Source organism: Budorcas taxicolor, chromosome 3 (assembly GCF_023091745.1).
Source record: "Budorcas taxicolor isolate Tak-1 chromosome 3, Takin1.1, whole genome shotgun sequence".
Taxonomy (NCBI): domain Eukaryota; kingdom Metazoa; phylum Chordata; class Mammalia; order Artiodactyla; family Bovidae; genus Budorcas; species Budorcas taxicolor.
Window position 1 is genome coordinate 103,250,126 of NC_068912.1, and position 16,567 is coordinate 103,266,692.

A 16,567-nucleotide genomic window follows, 5' to 3' on the forward strand; every position below is an offset into this window, starting at 1 on the left:
TGGCTCCCACCTTTAGGAATGAAGGCCAAGCGCACTCAGAGCCTACTTGGCACAGGCCTTGGGAGGCAAGGGTTTGACAGTTGAGAAAACTGTCAGAAAGGGTAAGGAACTTGTCCAAACAAGATCAGAAAGGCTGATAACAGGAGGAGCCCAGAAGCACATGGAGGCCACCGCTACCCCACTTGGCTCTGTCTGCTGAAGCAGGATTCAGTCTCCATTTCTCTAAAACGTGGAAGACTCTTTTTTTCTCTCACAGGTGATGATGCAGCTCCAGTGATGGCCCACGTGAGCCCGATGCTCAGCGCAGAATAACCACTTCATGAAAGTTAATCCCCTCCCTGTGTCTACTTCCTGATCCCCCTTCCCATTCCTTCTTCCTGGAACCACACCTTACAGGGAGGGGACACACTCCCTCCTTCATGGCATCCCTGAGCTGAATCCACTGTGTGCCCATGAACTCTCCCTGGGGTTAGGAGTACCTGAGGATTCCATCCGGGTACTTCAGGTTCCATGGGCGGGGGGTCGGGGGCTGGGCAGGGTGGGACCCTGCTCCCAGGGCTCCCTGCAATCCTCAGCTCTTCCTCAGACTCAGCTACAGTCTCAGAGGACTAAACTGTGGGAGTCTTCTCCTGTACCCCAACTCCCTCTACCCCTACATACACATACATCTTCCAGCCTGATGGGCCCAGAGATTCAGGGAGGAGAGGGAGTTGGGTCCAGGGCTCAGGACAGATGAAAACTTGCCCTGTCAATCATTCTCTCCAGAACAGGAATGGCAATGATAGCCAACTCTTCCCTGAGCCAGTGCCCTAACTCCTCTTCCCCCATGTCACTGACCCTCACTTCAGCTCTGAAGAGGTAATCCAGGCAGGACCTATCTGTCCACTGGATGGATGAAGAAACTGAGGTCCAGGGAGGCGCAGTGACTTGCCCAAAGTCAGAAGCAATCCAAGATCATAGATAAGATGAAACTCAGGCCATCCTGTCTCCTTAAATGACAGAATTACTTAAAGACTGCCAAGCTTCATCCTACCTTCCATATCCCAGTAAAGTGATGTGACCTGGAAGAAATGAAAGTGAGAGCGAAAGTCACTCAGTCATGTCCAACTCTTTGCAACCCCATGGACTGTGCAGTCCATGGAATTCTCCAGGCCAGAATACTGAAGTGGGTAGCCGTTCCCTTCTCCAGGGGAGCTTCCCAACCCGGGGATCAAACCCAGGTCTCCCACAATGCAAGTAGATTCTTTATCAGCTAAGCCACTTGGGAAGAATACTTGAGAGGGTAGCCAATCTCCTCTCCAGAAGAAGAAATGAGGGATTTGACTAAAACCATGCAACTAGAAAATGTTTCTGGCCAAAATCTTGGCTTTGTCTTCCAAAGACGAATAAAAAAATACAGAGACATGTTATGGGGAGGGAGGTGGGAGGGGGGTTCATGTTTGGGAACACATGTAAGAATTAAAGATTTTAAAGTTAAAAAAAATAATAATAAAGTACAACTTCAAAAAAAAAAAAATACAGAGACAGGGATTGGAGGAAATAGAAAGGTGGCTTTAGTTCTCATCCAGCAGAGAGGGGAACGCAGTAGGCTCCTGCTTGTAAGACTCCCCTCCAGTAAAAAATCTAGGGGCTTACATAAGAGAAAAGTTTGCAGTCAGGAATTAATGATGAGGAAGAGGGGTGTGAGGGTATTGTCTTCTTCTTCTTGTATTGTTTCAAAAACAGTCATAGGCTGGCACAGTAACCCAGTAATTGAGTCTGGCAGTCTGGTCGCCTCCTTTCTGGCATGTTAAAAAGAAAAACGTCAAGGCTGTATATTGTCACCCTGCTTATTTAACTTATATGCAAAGCACATCATGTGAAATGCCTGGCTGGATGATTCACAAGCCAGAATCAAGATTACTAGGAGAAATACTAATAACCTCAGATATGCAGATGATACCACCCTAAAGACAGAAAGTGAAGAGGAACTAAAGAGCTTCTTGTTGAAGGTGAAAGAGGAAAGTGAAAAAGCTGGCTTAAAACTCAACATTCAAAAAACAAAAATCATCACTTCATAGGAAACAGATGGGGGAAAAATGGAAAAGGTGACAGATTTTTAGATGGTGACTGCAGCCATGAAATTAAAAGATGCTTGCTCCTTGGAAGAGAAGCAATGACAAACCTAGACAGCATATTAAAAATACAGAGACATCACTTTAACAACAAAGGTCTGTATAGTCAATGCTATGGTTTTTTACAGTACTCATGTACAGATGTGAGTTGGACCATAAGGAAGGTTGAGTGCCAAAGAATTGTGGCTGTCCAACTGTGGTGCTGGAGAAGACTCTTGAGAGTCCCTTGGACAGCAAGGAGATCAAACCAGCTAATCCTAAAGGAAATCAACCCTGAATATTCATTGGAAGGACTGATGCTGAAGCTAAAGCTCCAATAGTTTGGTCACCTGATGCAAAGACCCAGCTCCCTGGGAAAAATCCTGATGCTGGGAAAGATTGAGGGCAGGAGGAGAAGGGGACAACAGAGGTTGAGATGGTTGGGTGACATCATCATCTCAAAAGACATGAATCTGAGCAAACTCCAGGAGATAGTGAGGGCTTGCCTGATAGCTCAGTTGGTAAAGAATCTGCCTACAATGCAAGAGACCCTGGTTCAATTCCTAGGATGGGAAGATCCCTTGGAGAAGGGACAGGCTACCCACTCAGTATGCTTGGGCTTCCATTGTGGCTCAGCTGGTAAAGATTCCACCTGCAATGCCAACAGCAACCCACTCTTGCCTGGAAAATCCCATGGACAGAGGAGCCTGGTAAGCTGTAGTCCATGGGGTCACTAAGAGTTGGACATGACTGAGCGACTTCACTTTCACTTTTCACTTTCATGCATTGGAGAAGGAAATGGCAACCCACTCCAGTGTTCTTGCCTGGAGAATCTCAGGGACGGGGGAGCCTGGTGGCCTGCTGTCTATGGGGTCGCACATGGTTGGACACGACTGAAGCGACTTAGAAGCAGCAGCAGCAATGCCAGAGACCTGGGTTTGATCCCTGGGTTGGGAAGATCCCCTGGAGAAGAGAAAAGGCTACCCACCCCAGTATTCTGATCTAGAAAATTCCACGGACTGTATAATCCATGGGGTTGCAAGAAGTCAGACACAACTGAGCGACTTTCACTTCAAAGGAGATAGTGAAGGACAGGGAGGGCTGGCCTGCCGCAGCCCATGGGGTCACAAAGAGTCAGACACAACTGAGCGACTGAACAATAACAAATAAGAGGAAGAGTGCTATAAGCTGAGCACCAGATACAGGAGGTATTTAGCAGAGTCAAAGGGTAATCGGTGAGAAATGCAGCTCCTGTAGAGTTAGAAGGGCAGAAACGAAGACTTAGTTACAGACATGCAGAGTTGGAAGCAGTTAAATAAAAATCTAAGAATGTTCAGGCTTGCTCACTGGTCTCTTTATCTTCTTTGTTCTCAGGAAAAAGAAAGAAAATTCATTCCTCTTTTTTTCTAATGGGAAAGCCAGCAACAGGCCCGGTGTGAGCCTGTTGGGCTGGGGCTGTGACCACAATATCACAGACTTTAGTGCTTGAGTCTATGGCTCCACCTGAACTCTAACTGAAATTCTTCCTGCTGTCCCAGAGTTTGTTGTGATTACAGGTGGCATTGGGCCAGCTGGGGGTTGGAATGAGGGAGAAGACTAAACTCTGTATGCTGAATTTTGAGCCAGGTGAGCCTACAGGCCTCAAGGAGAAGAGCGTGGGCTGGCAAGAGAGGAAAAGCTAGGGCTGTGGCAATCCTAATATCCAGGGACTCTCTGTAATTAGCCCCAGGCTGAGAGTGCCTCTGGGAGGGACTCTGTGAAAATTAGCTTTCCTTTGCTAAGACAAGTGCCCCAGAAACTTCTTTGGATTTAAGTCTGCAGCAGAAGCTGAGGGAAATGGCAGGAGGTGGTAATGATCAAAAGCGTCTTAGTGGTCCTTTGGGACATCTTCACACACAGAGCTTTTTCTTTTATGTGTGAAAAAGCTTTTCTGACCAGGCCTTTTCTCACCAGGTCTTCTCAGTACACCTGGGAGGGAGGCGTAATGGTCCCCCTTTTACAGATGATGGTGATGATGACAATCTCTTACTGAAGACTTGCCATGGGCCAAGTCCTGAGGGAGTCATTGATGTTGGTTTTGGTCATTTCACTGCTCTCTAAGTCATAAAGGGCCTTCAAGGTCAACATTTCCAGTTCCTTACTCTCTTTTACAGCCGTGAAAATTAAAGCTCAGAGAAGCAAAGTCATCAGCCTGCATGAGTTACTTAGGCAATCAGAACCTAGAAGTCCTGCCTCCCAACCATGGACTCATTCCAGTGGCCCATGCTCCGTCCTCTCCTTTGCTCTCTAGGAATTTAAGAAAGACCTGGCCATCTGTCCAGTAATAATGAGTTAATGTAGGCATCTTATCATGCATGCCTGCCCTCAGCATCTTCATTCCTGGGGTTTACATCCCCCAAGACTATAAGTCTTGTGTGAGCCAATGAGAGTACATGTTGGTCAGACAAGCAAATAGGATAGTAATAATAATGATAAGAACAACAACAAAAAATAATGATCATAATTATAATAATAATGATTCATGCTCAGTTGTGTCTGGCTCTTTGTGATCCCCTGGACTGTAGCCCTCCAGGCTCCTCTGTCCATGGAATTCCCTAGGAAAGAATAGTGGAGTGAGTTGCCATTTCCTCCTCCAGAGGATCTTCCTCACCCAGGGATCTAACCTGTGTCTCTTGCATCTCCTGCATTGGCAGGCGGACTCTTCACCCTCTGGGCCACCTGGGAACCCATAATAATACTAGCAGAACCTTACAGGTCCTGTTTCTTATATGATTTACTTACAGTAATCCATTTAATATTCAAACGTCTCAAGATGACATCAAATTGCAATTCAATGAGATCATTGTTTTGTCCACCAGCAGAAACACTCTCTACTAGGGTACGAAGATCTCCAAGTTAGCAGAGGTCAGAGTTCCTGGGAAAGGGAACAAATATTCTGTGAGTTATTGGATGTAAGACTAAGAGAATCCACTCCCATTTCACTGTTTGATTTCCAGGTCCATGAATTCTAGCTATGGGAGAACCAGTGTCATATAGTCACTGACTCAAAGTATGAACTTCATCACTTTATTTCTCACTCTTATTTTTTAAATTTATATTAATTTTGGCTGCATCAGGTCTCCGTTGTTGCACAGGCTTTCTCTAGTTGCAGAAAGCAGGGGCTACCCTCTAACTGCAGTGCATGGGCTCTTCATTGCAGAGGCTTCTCCTGTCGTGGAGCAGTCTCCAGCAGTTGCAGCACGGGGGCTCATTAGTTGTGACTCTCAGACCCTAGAGCTTGGCAGGTGTCAGTAGTTGGGGATGCAGGCTCAGAAGTTGCAGCTCATCTCTAGAGTAGGCCTCGGTTGGTAGTTGTGGCTCACGGGCTTAGTTGCCCCATCATGGCATGTGGAAAATTCCCAGACCAGGGATCAAACCTATGTCCCCTGCATTGGCAGGCTGATTCTTACACACTGCACCACCATGGAAGTCCCATGCTCACTTTAAAGGAGCATGTAAGATAGGGGCCTATTCCTTCAAGGCATTGTTGGCCATGAACAGCAATAACTGAATCTTAATAAGCCATTCCACCTTTTAGTTAGGGCAGTTTGTTCTAAGTGTTAGAAGTTACATAAGGCCATTGAGTCTATAATTATGAGGCCAAAGCTGTAAAATGAGTTCTTTGACCAGATGCAATGCTGTGGGGGTTCCTTGATAGTGGATTGGGCACTCTGACTTCATAGATAATGATGCTAGCAAAAGCTCTATAATCAGGGGAAGGAAAGCATATCTAGAATCTACCTGTTCTTATGAAGACAGATCATTGCCCCCTCCATGATGAAAGAGATCCAATATAATCAGGTGGCGACCTGCTCTCCTGGGGAAAGGTGCCGTAGAGCTGACCTCTGCTATTTGCAGAAGAAGCACTCAGCAGCAGTGGTAGCCAAGTCAGCCACAGAAAAAGGAAGTCTATGCACTGAGCTCACGTGGACAGCTTCCATCCTTGCCTTCACAGACATTTGGTTCAAGTGCCTACTCAGTAAATGTCTGGGGAGAAAGCCTGAATGACATCCAGAGAGCGTGTCATTTTTTCCACCTGATTTATCTCCTCTGTAGCTGATACCCTTCATGAACAGTCACATGGAACACACACAGCCAATGTCCACTTGGAAGTTCATCCACATACGTCTCCCTCTCCCCAAACTTTCTCGCCACCAATGTCTGAATCTTGTTATGGGGTAGTTACTTAACAGCTTTCTCTTGTTTTCTTATTTCCAATGCAAATTAGCTGGTTTAAACATTCTGTTCTTTAAAAGTTTCAATTTTGGTAATCTACATTTCCCTAAGAAATTATTCATTTCATCTAGGCTGCAATTTTATTTGCATAGGGATCAGCAAACAGAGAAAGCAGATTTGTGGGACTTAAGTTTCTTGCACAGCAAAAGACAGCAAAAAAGTGGTAGTTTACCAGTCTGCCCATTTACCAATCTACCAACCAATTAAATGATGTCAGAAACCTTGAGATCATTAGTGTAGAAATGGGTCAAAGGCGCAAAGAATTGGAGAGGCTGACATTTCAGTTTATCAGCAAAGTATTTCCCCCAAAGAGAGGACCTGAGTCCCACCAGACAGAATGGTGTTATGACCCACTTTGCTGTTTTCTTTGTTCAAGGGAACACGGGGAAAAGTAAAAAATAAAAACAAAACAAAAGCCAACAACTCTCATAAAGTCCAAGTTAACAGAGAATTAATTAATAACATTTTTAACCTTAAGTATCTATACACTATATACTCCCAAGTATCTATACACTTCCCAAGAACGGCTGGTTTGTGGACTGTAAATTCCATGAGGACAAGGGCTGTGACTTCCTGTCACCAGTGCCAGGGATCGGTGACAACAGTTGACAATCAATGGCACCCATCAGCGGACTGCAAGCAAAGACAGTGGTACAGGTAGTTTAAAATGTTGATAACTTCCTTGATTGCTCCTCTTTCCACCTACAAGCCAAGCCATCACATGCTCTTACTTCTTTCCTCAAAACATCTTTCAGCATCTCCGCACTCACTGCCCCATCAAGTCTAGCACCTTCAGAAATTACGCCTAGCTCTCCTCTGCTGAGTGTTCCTCTTCAATCCAACCCCCTCATTGGTACTCTACAAATACTTTATTACCCTCTCTTGTTTACTCCGTTCCTTATCCCTCGTTCTTAAAAATAAAGGTTGCTTCTATTTAAGATAAAATCTATCATCCTGAATTACAAACTCTCTTACTGTCTGTCCTAAGTGAAAGAAAAATAAAACCTCATCACACTTTAACCACAAGACTCATCTCCCCACTATCCTGGTCCCTGGGACCAGGTAGACTTTGCACCTTCTGGAAGGAACTCCAAAAACCAGGAAGACCTCCTCCCCATTATCCAGGCAGCCGCCTTCTCCACAAAGATAAAGCAGGAAACTTTCAATAGTTGGAAGTCCCTTCCACCAGCCACATAGCTCCCTATCCTGTCCCCAGATGGAGGGAACAGCAGCAGCCCACGGGACCCTTCACTTTCTGCCTGAAACCCTCTGGAACTGCTGTCTGGAACTTTGCCACACCATTGACACAGCAGAAGGCTTCCGTTCAAATCAACACCCAGCCCAGCCCTGTTATAACTCTCAGTGCTTTGGAACCATACTACCACACAAATTTGTGCCTAAGTGCTAGAGGCAAAATTTCAATCCCACCAAAAGTTCACAGCTCTCTAGTCATTCATTATTCCTAGATGCCCACATGTCATTAAAACCTTTACTCATCCCTCAACTGCCCAAATCCCTACTTCTGCCTTTCCCCAGTTTTCTCTGTCTTCTCAACATCAACCCCGCCATCAGCAATCACCTCTCTCAACATCCTCTTCCTAGAATTCTCCCTGGGATACCACATGCCCTACAGCTCTCCAAGAGGGAAGTTCTTTTTCCTCACTCCTGACCTATGAGTTCCCAAACATTCTCTTGGGGCTTCCCTCATAGCTCAGAAGGTAAAGAATCTGCCTGCAATGCAAGAGACCCAGGTTTGTTTCCTGGGTCGGGAAAATCCCCTGGATAAGGAAATGGCAATCCACTCCAGTATTCTTGCCTGGAAAATCCCATGGACAGAGGAGCCTGGTGGGCTACAGTCCATGGGGTCACAAGAGTTGGACGCAACTTAGCGACTAACCACCACCTCATACCCAATGACCTTTTCTCCCACCCACTTTCCAGGCACCTCAAGTCACACTCACAGCAGAGCTGATCACCCATAAAACTGCTTCACTTCCCCAGTAAGAATCTAAGCATCCCCACTGCACTTTAAATTAGTAAACACTTCTCATACAGATCTAGAAGACTGTCCTTCGCCTACCTCTCAGTGTTGTCTGTGCCTCTCCTGCTCACGTGCCTGTGACCACATGAGCCTTCTTCCAGAGCTGCAAACAATGCAAAGTCCTTTCCGGACTTGGGGCCTTTGTACCTGGAGTCCTCTTGCCAGAAATGCCCTTCTCCTGGCTCTCTTTGGGTGACACTCATCCTCAGGTATGCTACATCTGAATTCCTGACCAAGACCTTAGATGTCAGCTCTTGGTAAGTAGGTTTCCCTCCTCCATTTTCTCTATATCCATAGAACACTATTTGTTTCCTAAGAGGTCTACAACTTCATTTTTCAGTAGCTAAGCTTAATTTCTATTTTGACCTATTATTCCACTGGTTGGGGAAATAAAAGTAACTAGCATGACATTTCAGGGCAATTATATTCCAATTTTTTTAAAGGGGTAACCAGGGTTAGCTGCTGAGAGAGAAAAAGAGACTTCTCAGGTTTTGCTTCCTCTCTCCCTGATGTTAAGCTCTGGGGAGAGCACAAAGTGCGGAGATGTGCAGTGGTGATGGGGGTGGGGTGAGGTGTAGCCTGGTTCCTAGTGTCTGGCACCCACTGAGAGTCTCCCTCCTATGAGGCCATCAGTCCCCACAGGTCACTGTGGCACCTTCATTAGTTGTGATATTATAATTTCATGACTGTAAACCTCTCTATGTATCTGTCTTGGTTTCCATGGGGCCTGGTACCGATTGGATCCCTCTTAATGAATGCTCAAGAAATACTCAAATTGACTCATTCCAAAATCTGGGTCACCAATGATGCATGAAAGAAAGTTGGATGCCCATGCTAAGTCTGAGGCTCAGAGCCCCAAGTGGGCTGCACCCAAGCAATAACATTTATTTTTCTATGCTTTTCTAATATATTTTAGGGTTCACAGAAGATTCACAAGTTTTTCTTGTGAGAAGAATCACACAAGATTCACAAGTGATTTCACAGAAAATTCACAAGTCACTCTACCTACTGTGACATAGAATTTTAGAGACACAGATGTCTTAAAGACCTTTAGACTTGAGGTGTTCCGTAAAGTGAGATCCAGAGAAAGGAAGTTTGTTGCCTTAAGTAACAAAAGAAGTTAGCAAGGTTGGGACAAGAACCCAGGTCAATTAATGTCAAGTTCTGTGTCCTTCCACAAGATGATGCCTATATCATGTCAGCCCCATGAACTGTATTGGATCCATGCACCAAGTCCAACCCATGGGTTAATTTGGTCTCATATACCACAGGCTTAATTTTCCTTTTTTTAAATATAAATTTTTATCTGAGTATAATCGATTTATAATGTGTTAGTCTCAGGTACATAGTAAAGTGAATCAGTTATACATATAAATGTATCTACTGTTTTTTAGAAACTTTTCCCATAAAGACCATTACAGAGTATTGATTCAGTTCAGTTCAGTCGCTCAGTCATGTCCGACTCTTTGCCACCCAATGGACTGCAGCATGTCAGGCTTCCCTGTCCATCACCAACTCCCAGAGCTTGCTCAAACTCGTGTCCTTTACGTCGGTGATGCCATTCAACCATCTCACTGTCTGCCATCCCCTTCTCCTCCTGCCTTCAATCTTTCCCAGCATCAGGGTCTTTTCCAGTGAGTCAGTTCTTCACATCAGGTGGCCAAAATATTGGAGCTTCAGCTTCAGCATCAGTCCTTCCCATGAATATTCAGGACTGATTTCCTTTAGGATGGACTGGTATGATCTCCTTGTAGTCCAAGGGACTCTCAAGAGTCTTTTCCAACACCACAGTTCAAAAGCATCAGTTCTTCAGTGCTCAGCTTTCTTTTTGGTTCAACACTCACATTCATACATGACTACTGGAAAAATCATAGGTTTGACTAGATGGACCTTTGGTGGCAAAGTAATGTCTCTGCCTTTTAATAATACTGTCAAGGTTGGTTGTAGCTTTTCTTCCAAGGAGCAAGCATCTTTTAATTTCATGGCTGCAGTCACCATCTGCAGTGATTTTCAAGCCCAGGAAAATAAAGTCTGTCACTGTTTCCATTGTTTCCCCATCTATTTGCCATGAAGTGATGGGACTGGATGCCATGATCTTAGTTTTCTGAATGTTGAGTTTTAAGCCAGCTTTTTCAGAGTATTGACTAGCGACTTGATTTTCAAAGTGTTGGCCACAGATACTTGTTGCCTACATGTACCACTTGTAAATAAATACCACTTTATTGCTTACCTTACCTTGACGGTTTACTGTGTCCATGTACCACGTCACTCACAGGTACTGGGTTTCATGTTGATTGCATGTACCCCATTGGTTCCAGTGCCACTAGGTTATATTATTTCCCCCTTTATTTGCTCCTCTCACTGTAGAAGGAATGCACGTCCATCCCGACCACCACGTGACCTGCATTAGTTTTCTGTGGGAGGAAAATACTTCCTGCCCTTTTGCCATCAGGCTTAAGCATAGGACTTTTTTGGCCAGTAGGATGCCAGCAAGGAGATGTGTGTCACTTTTGAGCAGAAGCTTAGGAGGTACCATACTAATTGAAGTAAGTCACACAAAGACAAATAGTATATGATATCACTGATAGTGGAATCCAAAAAATTATGCAAATAAGCATATTGACAAAACAGAAATAGACCCACAGACACAGAAGATAAACTTATCTCTACCAAAGGGTAAAGGTCAGGGGTAAAAGATAAATATAGATCTTGGAATCAATGTATGCCCACTACTATATATAAAATAGATACCCAACAGGGGCCTACTTATAGCACGGGTAACTGTAAAAAAAAAAAAAAACCTTATAGTAACATATAAAAGAAAAGGATCTGAAAAAGGGTAGACTTATGCCTATGTACATATAACTGAATCAGTTTGTTGTGTACCTGAAACTAACACAACGTTGTAAATCAACTGTGTGCTGTGCTTAGTCACTCAGTCACGCCCGGCTCTTTGTGACCCCATAGACTGTAGCCCACCAGGCTCCTCTGTCCATGGGGATTCTCCAGGAAAGAACACTGGAGTGGATTGCCATACCCTCCTCCTGGGGATCTTCCCAACCCAGGGATTGAACATAGGTCTCCTGCATTGTAGGCAGATTCTTTACCATCTGAGCCACCAGGGAAGCCCAAATCAACTATACTTCAATTCAAAAAGAAAATAATACCTTCTCTTGTGCCTTCCTGCTTGGAAGTTGGGAGAAATGTTCCCTATCTCTATTTTTTCCTTGGTAATCATCACCATACATCCATTCACACTTGAATGAAAGTGAAAGTGAAAGTCACTCAGTCACGTCCGACTCTTTGTGACCCCATGGATTATAAAATCCATGGAATTCTCCAGGTCAGAATACTGGAGTGGTAGTCTTTCCCTTCTCCAGGGGATCTTCCCGAACCAGGGATTTAACCCAGGTCTCCCGCATGGAAGAATGTGGAATTGAAGAACTGCAGGCGGATTCTTTAACAGCTGCGCTACAAGGGAAGCCCATTCACACTTGAATAGACTCAGTGTAAATATATTAGAGAATGAAATTAAATAACTAAAGACCAATTTTTATACCTCCATTTAAATAGTGAGGCATCTTAATTTCTAAAAATTTTGTAACATAAAAAGTATAATTTTACCTACCCCTAAAGATGGAAATAGATGGGGAAACAGTGGAAACAGTGTCAGACTTTATTTATTTGAGCTCCAAAATCACCGCAGATGGTGACTGCAGCCATGAAACTAAAAGATGCTTACTCCTTGGAAGGAAAGTTATGACCAACCTAGATAGCATATTCAAAAGCAGAGACATTACTTTGCCAACAAAGGTCCGTCTAGGCAAGACTATGGTTTTTCCAGTGGTCATGTATGGATGTGAGAGCTGGACTGTGAAGAAGGCTGAGTGCCGATGAATTGATGCTTTTGAACTGTGGTGTTGGAGAAGACTCTTGAGAGTGCCTTGGACTGCAAGGAGATCCAACCAGTCCATTCTGAAGGAGATCAGACCTGGGATTTCTTTGGAGGGAATAATGCTGAAGCTGAAACTCCAGTACTTTGGCCACCTCATGCGAAGAGCTGACTCATTGGAAAAGACTCTGATGCTGGGAGGGATTGGGGGCAGGAGGAGAAGGGGATGACAGAGGATGAGATGGCTGGATGGCATCACTGACTCGATGGACGTGAGTCTGAGTGAACTCCGGGAGTTGGTGATGGACAGGGAGGCCTGGCGTGCTGCGATTCATGGGGTCGCAAAGAGTCAGACACGACTTAGCAACTGAACTGAACTGAAAGACATGAAGAGTTGACTCATTGGAAAAGACTCTGATGCTAGGAGGGATTGGTGGCAGGAGGAGAAGGGGATGACAGAGGATGAGATGACTGGATGCCATCACCAACTTGATGGACATGAGTTTGAGTGAATTCCGGGAGTTGGTGATGAACAGGGAGGCCTGGCATACTGTGATTCATGGGGTCACAAGGAGTTGACACAACTGAGCGACTGAAATGAGCTGAACTGAACTGAACTGAAAGATGCTTTCACAATGTGGTGCTGGTGAAGACTTTAGAGTCACTTGGACAGCAAGGAGACCAAACCAGTCAGCCCTAAAGGAAATCAACCCTGAATATTCACTGGAAGGACTGATGTTAAAGCTGAAGTTTGGCCACCTCATGAAAAGAGCCAGCTCACTGAAAAAGACCCTGATGTTGGGAAAGATTGGGGGCAGGAAGACAGAACAGGATAAGATGGTTAGATAGCGTCACCAACTCAACAGACATGAGTTTTATCAAACTCCAGGAGACAGTGAAGGACAATGAAGCCTGGGGTGCTGCAATTCACGGAGTCGCAAAGAGTCAAACATGAGTTAGTGACTGAACAATGACAAAGTATAATTTTATATAGGATATTGCCATAAGTTTTTTTCTCCTATGCATACATATTTTACTCACATGGTTCCATGCTGTATATTCTTTGCAGTAACCTGTTGTATAACATATTATTCTATTGTTTTTCTGATTATTCTATCAGATTCTTCAAAAAAACATATTAAAACATTAGGGAGGAAGGTGGGAGGCAGGTTCAAGAGGGAGGGGACATATGTATACCTATAACCAATTCATGTTAATGTATGGCAGAAACCATCACAATATTGTAAAATAATTATCCTCTAATTCAAAAAAATTTTAAGGGAAACATGAATTAAAACACTAACAAATATTTGAGAATATTAATACAAATCATGTATTAATATTTCAGCCATTATTCCTTTTTCTCAGTCATAAGACTGGCATTTCCAGATAAGACCTCCTCCTTCAGGCTGGATCCAAGAATCAAATGGCAGAAGATCACAGTCTACTTACAACTGACATGGAAAATGAACAATAAATGAACTTTCACTGTTGTAAGCCACTAAGACTAGGGAGCTATTTCTCATTGCACCATAATGTAGCAAGTTGATCAAGATAGCTATGTTAGTTTCATTTCCCACCTTTGTTCAACTGACCAAATACTACACTGGTTCACATGTATAATGCTGGTTTCATACATTATAGATACTCCATCTTTTCTCAACATTGGGCATTCTACCTTAGATTCTGCCTGTCTCCTAATTCAGCAGATCACTCTACCCTTCCCCATCACTTTGAGAAAAGCCACCTTGATGTCCTTGTTCCTCAGACTGTAGACCACAGGGTTGAGGAGGGCAGAGAAGACATTATAAAAGAGTGATACATGTTTGTCTTGCTCAGGGGAATAGCTTGAATTGGGCTTCATGTAGATGTAGGTGGCTGGAGCGTAGAAGAATGTGATCACAGTCAGGTGGGAGGCACAGGTGGAGAAAGCCTTGCAGCGGGCCTGCATGGACTTGAACTTGAGAATGGCCTGGGCAATACGGATGTAGGAGGCCACAATGAGCAAGAGTGGGGCAACAACCATGAAGACACTGATGACTAGGTCCACCATTTCAATGACATGAGTATCCATGCAAGCCAAATTTCGTACTGAAGGGCCTTCACAGAAGTAGTGGTTGACCATGTTGGGCCCACAGTATGGCAGCCTCATGGTGAAAAAAGTGTGGATCAGAGAGGAAAAGAAACCACAGGCCCAGGTCCCAGCTGACAGTCGTGTGCACACGCCCCAGCTGAGGATGACAGTATAACGCAGTGGATAGCAGATGGCCACATACCGGTCAAAGGCCATAACTACAAGGAAAAAACCCTCAGTCAGAGCCAGTGCACCAAACATGTACATCTGTAGCCAACAACCAGCAAAGGAGATGGTCTGAGATCGAGAAAGAAGATGCACCAACATCTGGGGCACAGTGGTGGTGACATAGCCCATATCCAGCAGGGAGAGGATACAGAGGAAGAAGTACATGGGAGTGTGGAGATGCATGTCCAGGCATATCAGGGTGATGATGAGCCCATTGCCAAGGACTGAGCTCAGGAAAAGAAGAAGGAAGGCACCAAAAAGGGTCCTGTTGGCCGTGGGGTCACTGGAGAAGCCAAGCAGGATAAACTCAGAAACCCAGCTTTGGTTGTGCCCTAGAGGCATCCACATGGTGGACCTATAGGAGAATGATATGCATTTAAATATCACCTAAAATATGATAGTTTAGTAAGATCTGGAGGCAGAAGCTCTAGGATTTTAATTTTGAGCCCAGTGCTCATCTAGTGCCTTGCAGTTACTTAACCACTCTGAGCCTTAGGCTCCTCATCTATTCAGTTCAGTTCAGTTCAGTCACTCAGTCATGTCTGACTCTTTGTGATCCCATGAACTGCAGCATATCAGGCCTCCCTGTCCATCACCAGCTCCCAGAGTTTACCCAAACTCATGTCCATTGAGTTGATGATGCCATCCAACCATCTCATCCTCTGTCGTCCCCTTTTCCTCCTGCCCTCAATCTTTCCTAGCATCAGGGTCTTTTCAAATGAGTCAGCTCTTTGCATCAAACATGGCTAATAACACTCTAGGAGCTGGTGATGGACAGGGAGGCATGGCATGCTGCAGTCCATGGGGTCACAAAGAGTCAGACACAACTGAGCAACTGAACTGAACTGAATAACACTCATCTCTCAGGGTTTTTAGGAAGAGTTGGGGTGATATATATGAAGCATCTCATATTAACAGAATGCCATAAAACCCTAAATAGTAGTAAATGCCCATTTGCAATCTCCCCAGTCTTACTCCCCACCCCTCAGTGGACAAACTGGTCACTCAAATGTCTAGCAACAATCAGTTTACAGCTCTCCACTCCAGCCCCCAGCCCTGCAGAAACGGCCTTCCCCTCTGCCTTAGAGATCATCTGTCTGGATGTGCTATAAGCTTCTCCTTACCCTGTAAACTTGTCTCTTTAGAAGATGACAATGGGAGGCATTTCCAAGAGAGGGAGATGCCAGGGCAATGAGATGATGGCAGCAGGAAGGCACTTAGTTTGGGACTTCAATTCTCCTTCCTTAGTTACTCAGGCGGAGAGCCAGCTGGCTGGTGTGGAGCAGTCATGTCCCCTACTCAGGCTACACACACTCTCCCCACCCGGTGGCCACTTCTAGGAGCGCTCGGCCTGTGGCTCCATCCCTACTCCCAGTAACGGACTGTATTCTTGTGGCAGTCACACCGTCTTTGAAAAAGTTTGAGCTCAGTCTTTTTTTCTCTGGTGGAGGAAGATAGAAGAGCAGGAGGAAGGAGGGAAGTATCTTCTAAATCCTTAGCCCCTGTGTATTCTTCTTAAGCTACACGGTAGAAGCTCCTTTATATATAAATTTATATATATATATTCCTACTTCTGGCTTTCAGAGGCTTCTCTTTTATCCCTTTCAGCAGTTATCTACATTTTACCAGTTAAAATTCTATGTAATAAATTTTCCCTGTTCACATTACTGTTGTGTTCTGTCTTCTGCCAGGATCCTAACTGATGCAGATGCTAAATCTATGGGGGGTGAATTTGATAAGGAATAGAATTTACACAGTTACAAGACATCTATCCATAAAGCAATTATTAATTACAAAAGTAAAAAGTGGTAGCTATCAAGGAAAAACTGGACAACATCTTAACTGAGTGATTAAAATTAATGTCACCAATAAGGAGCAGATAGACATTATGTGTCTTCATATGTGAAAATCTAACAATATATTACCAACATATTTTCAGCCAAAAAAAAACCAAAATCTGAATC

General features: G+C 44.4%; 1 protein-coding gene across 1 annotated transcript; it reads right to left on the bottom strand.

The window, feature by feature from the left end:
• Positions 1-14,003: 14,003 nt before the first annotated feature.
• On the bottom strand, positions 14,004-14,951 carry LOC128045192 (olfactory receptor 2A12-like). Its single transcript, XM_052637668.1, has one exon. The coding sequence runs from the start codon at positions 14,949-14,951 to the stop codon at positions 14,004-14,006; it is 948 nt and encodes a 315-aa protein (XP_052493628.1).
• Positions 14,952-16,567: the final 1,616 nt, after the last annotated feature.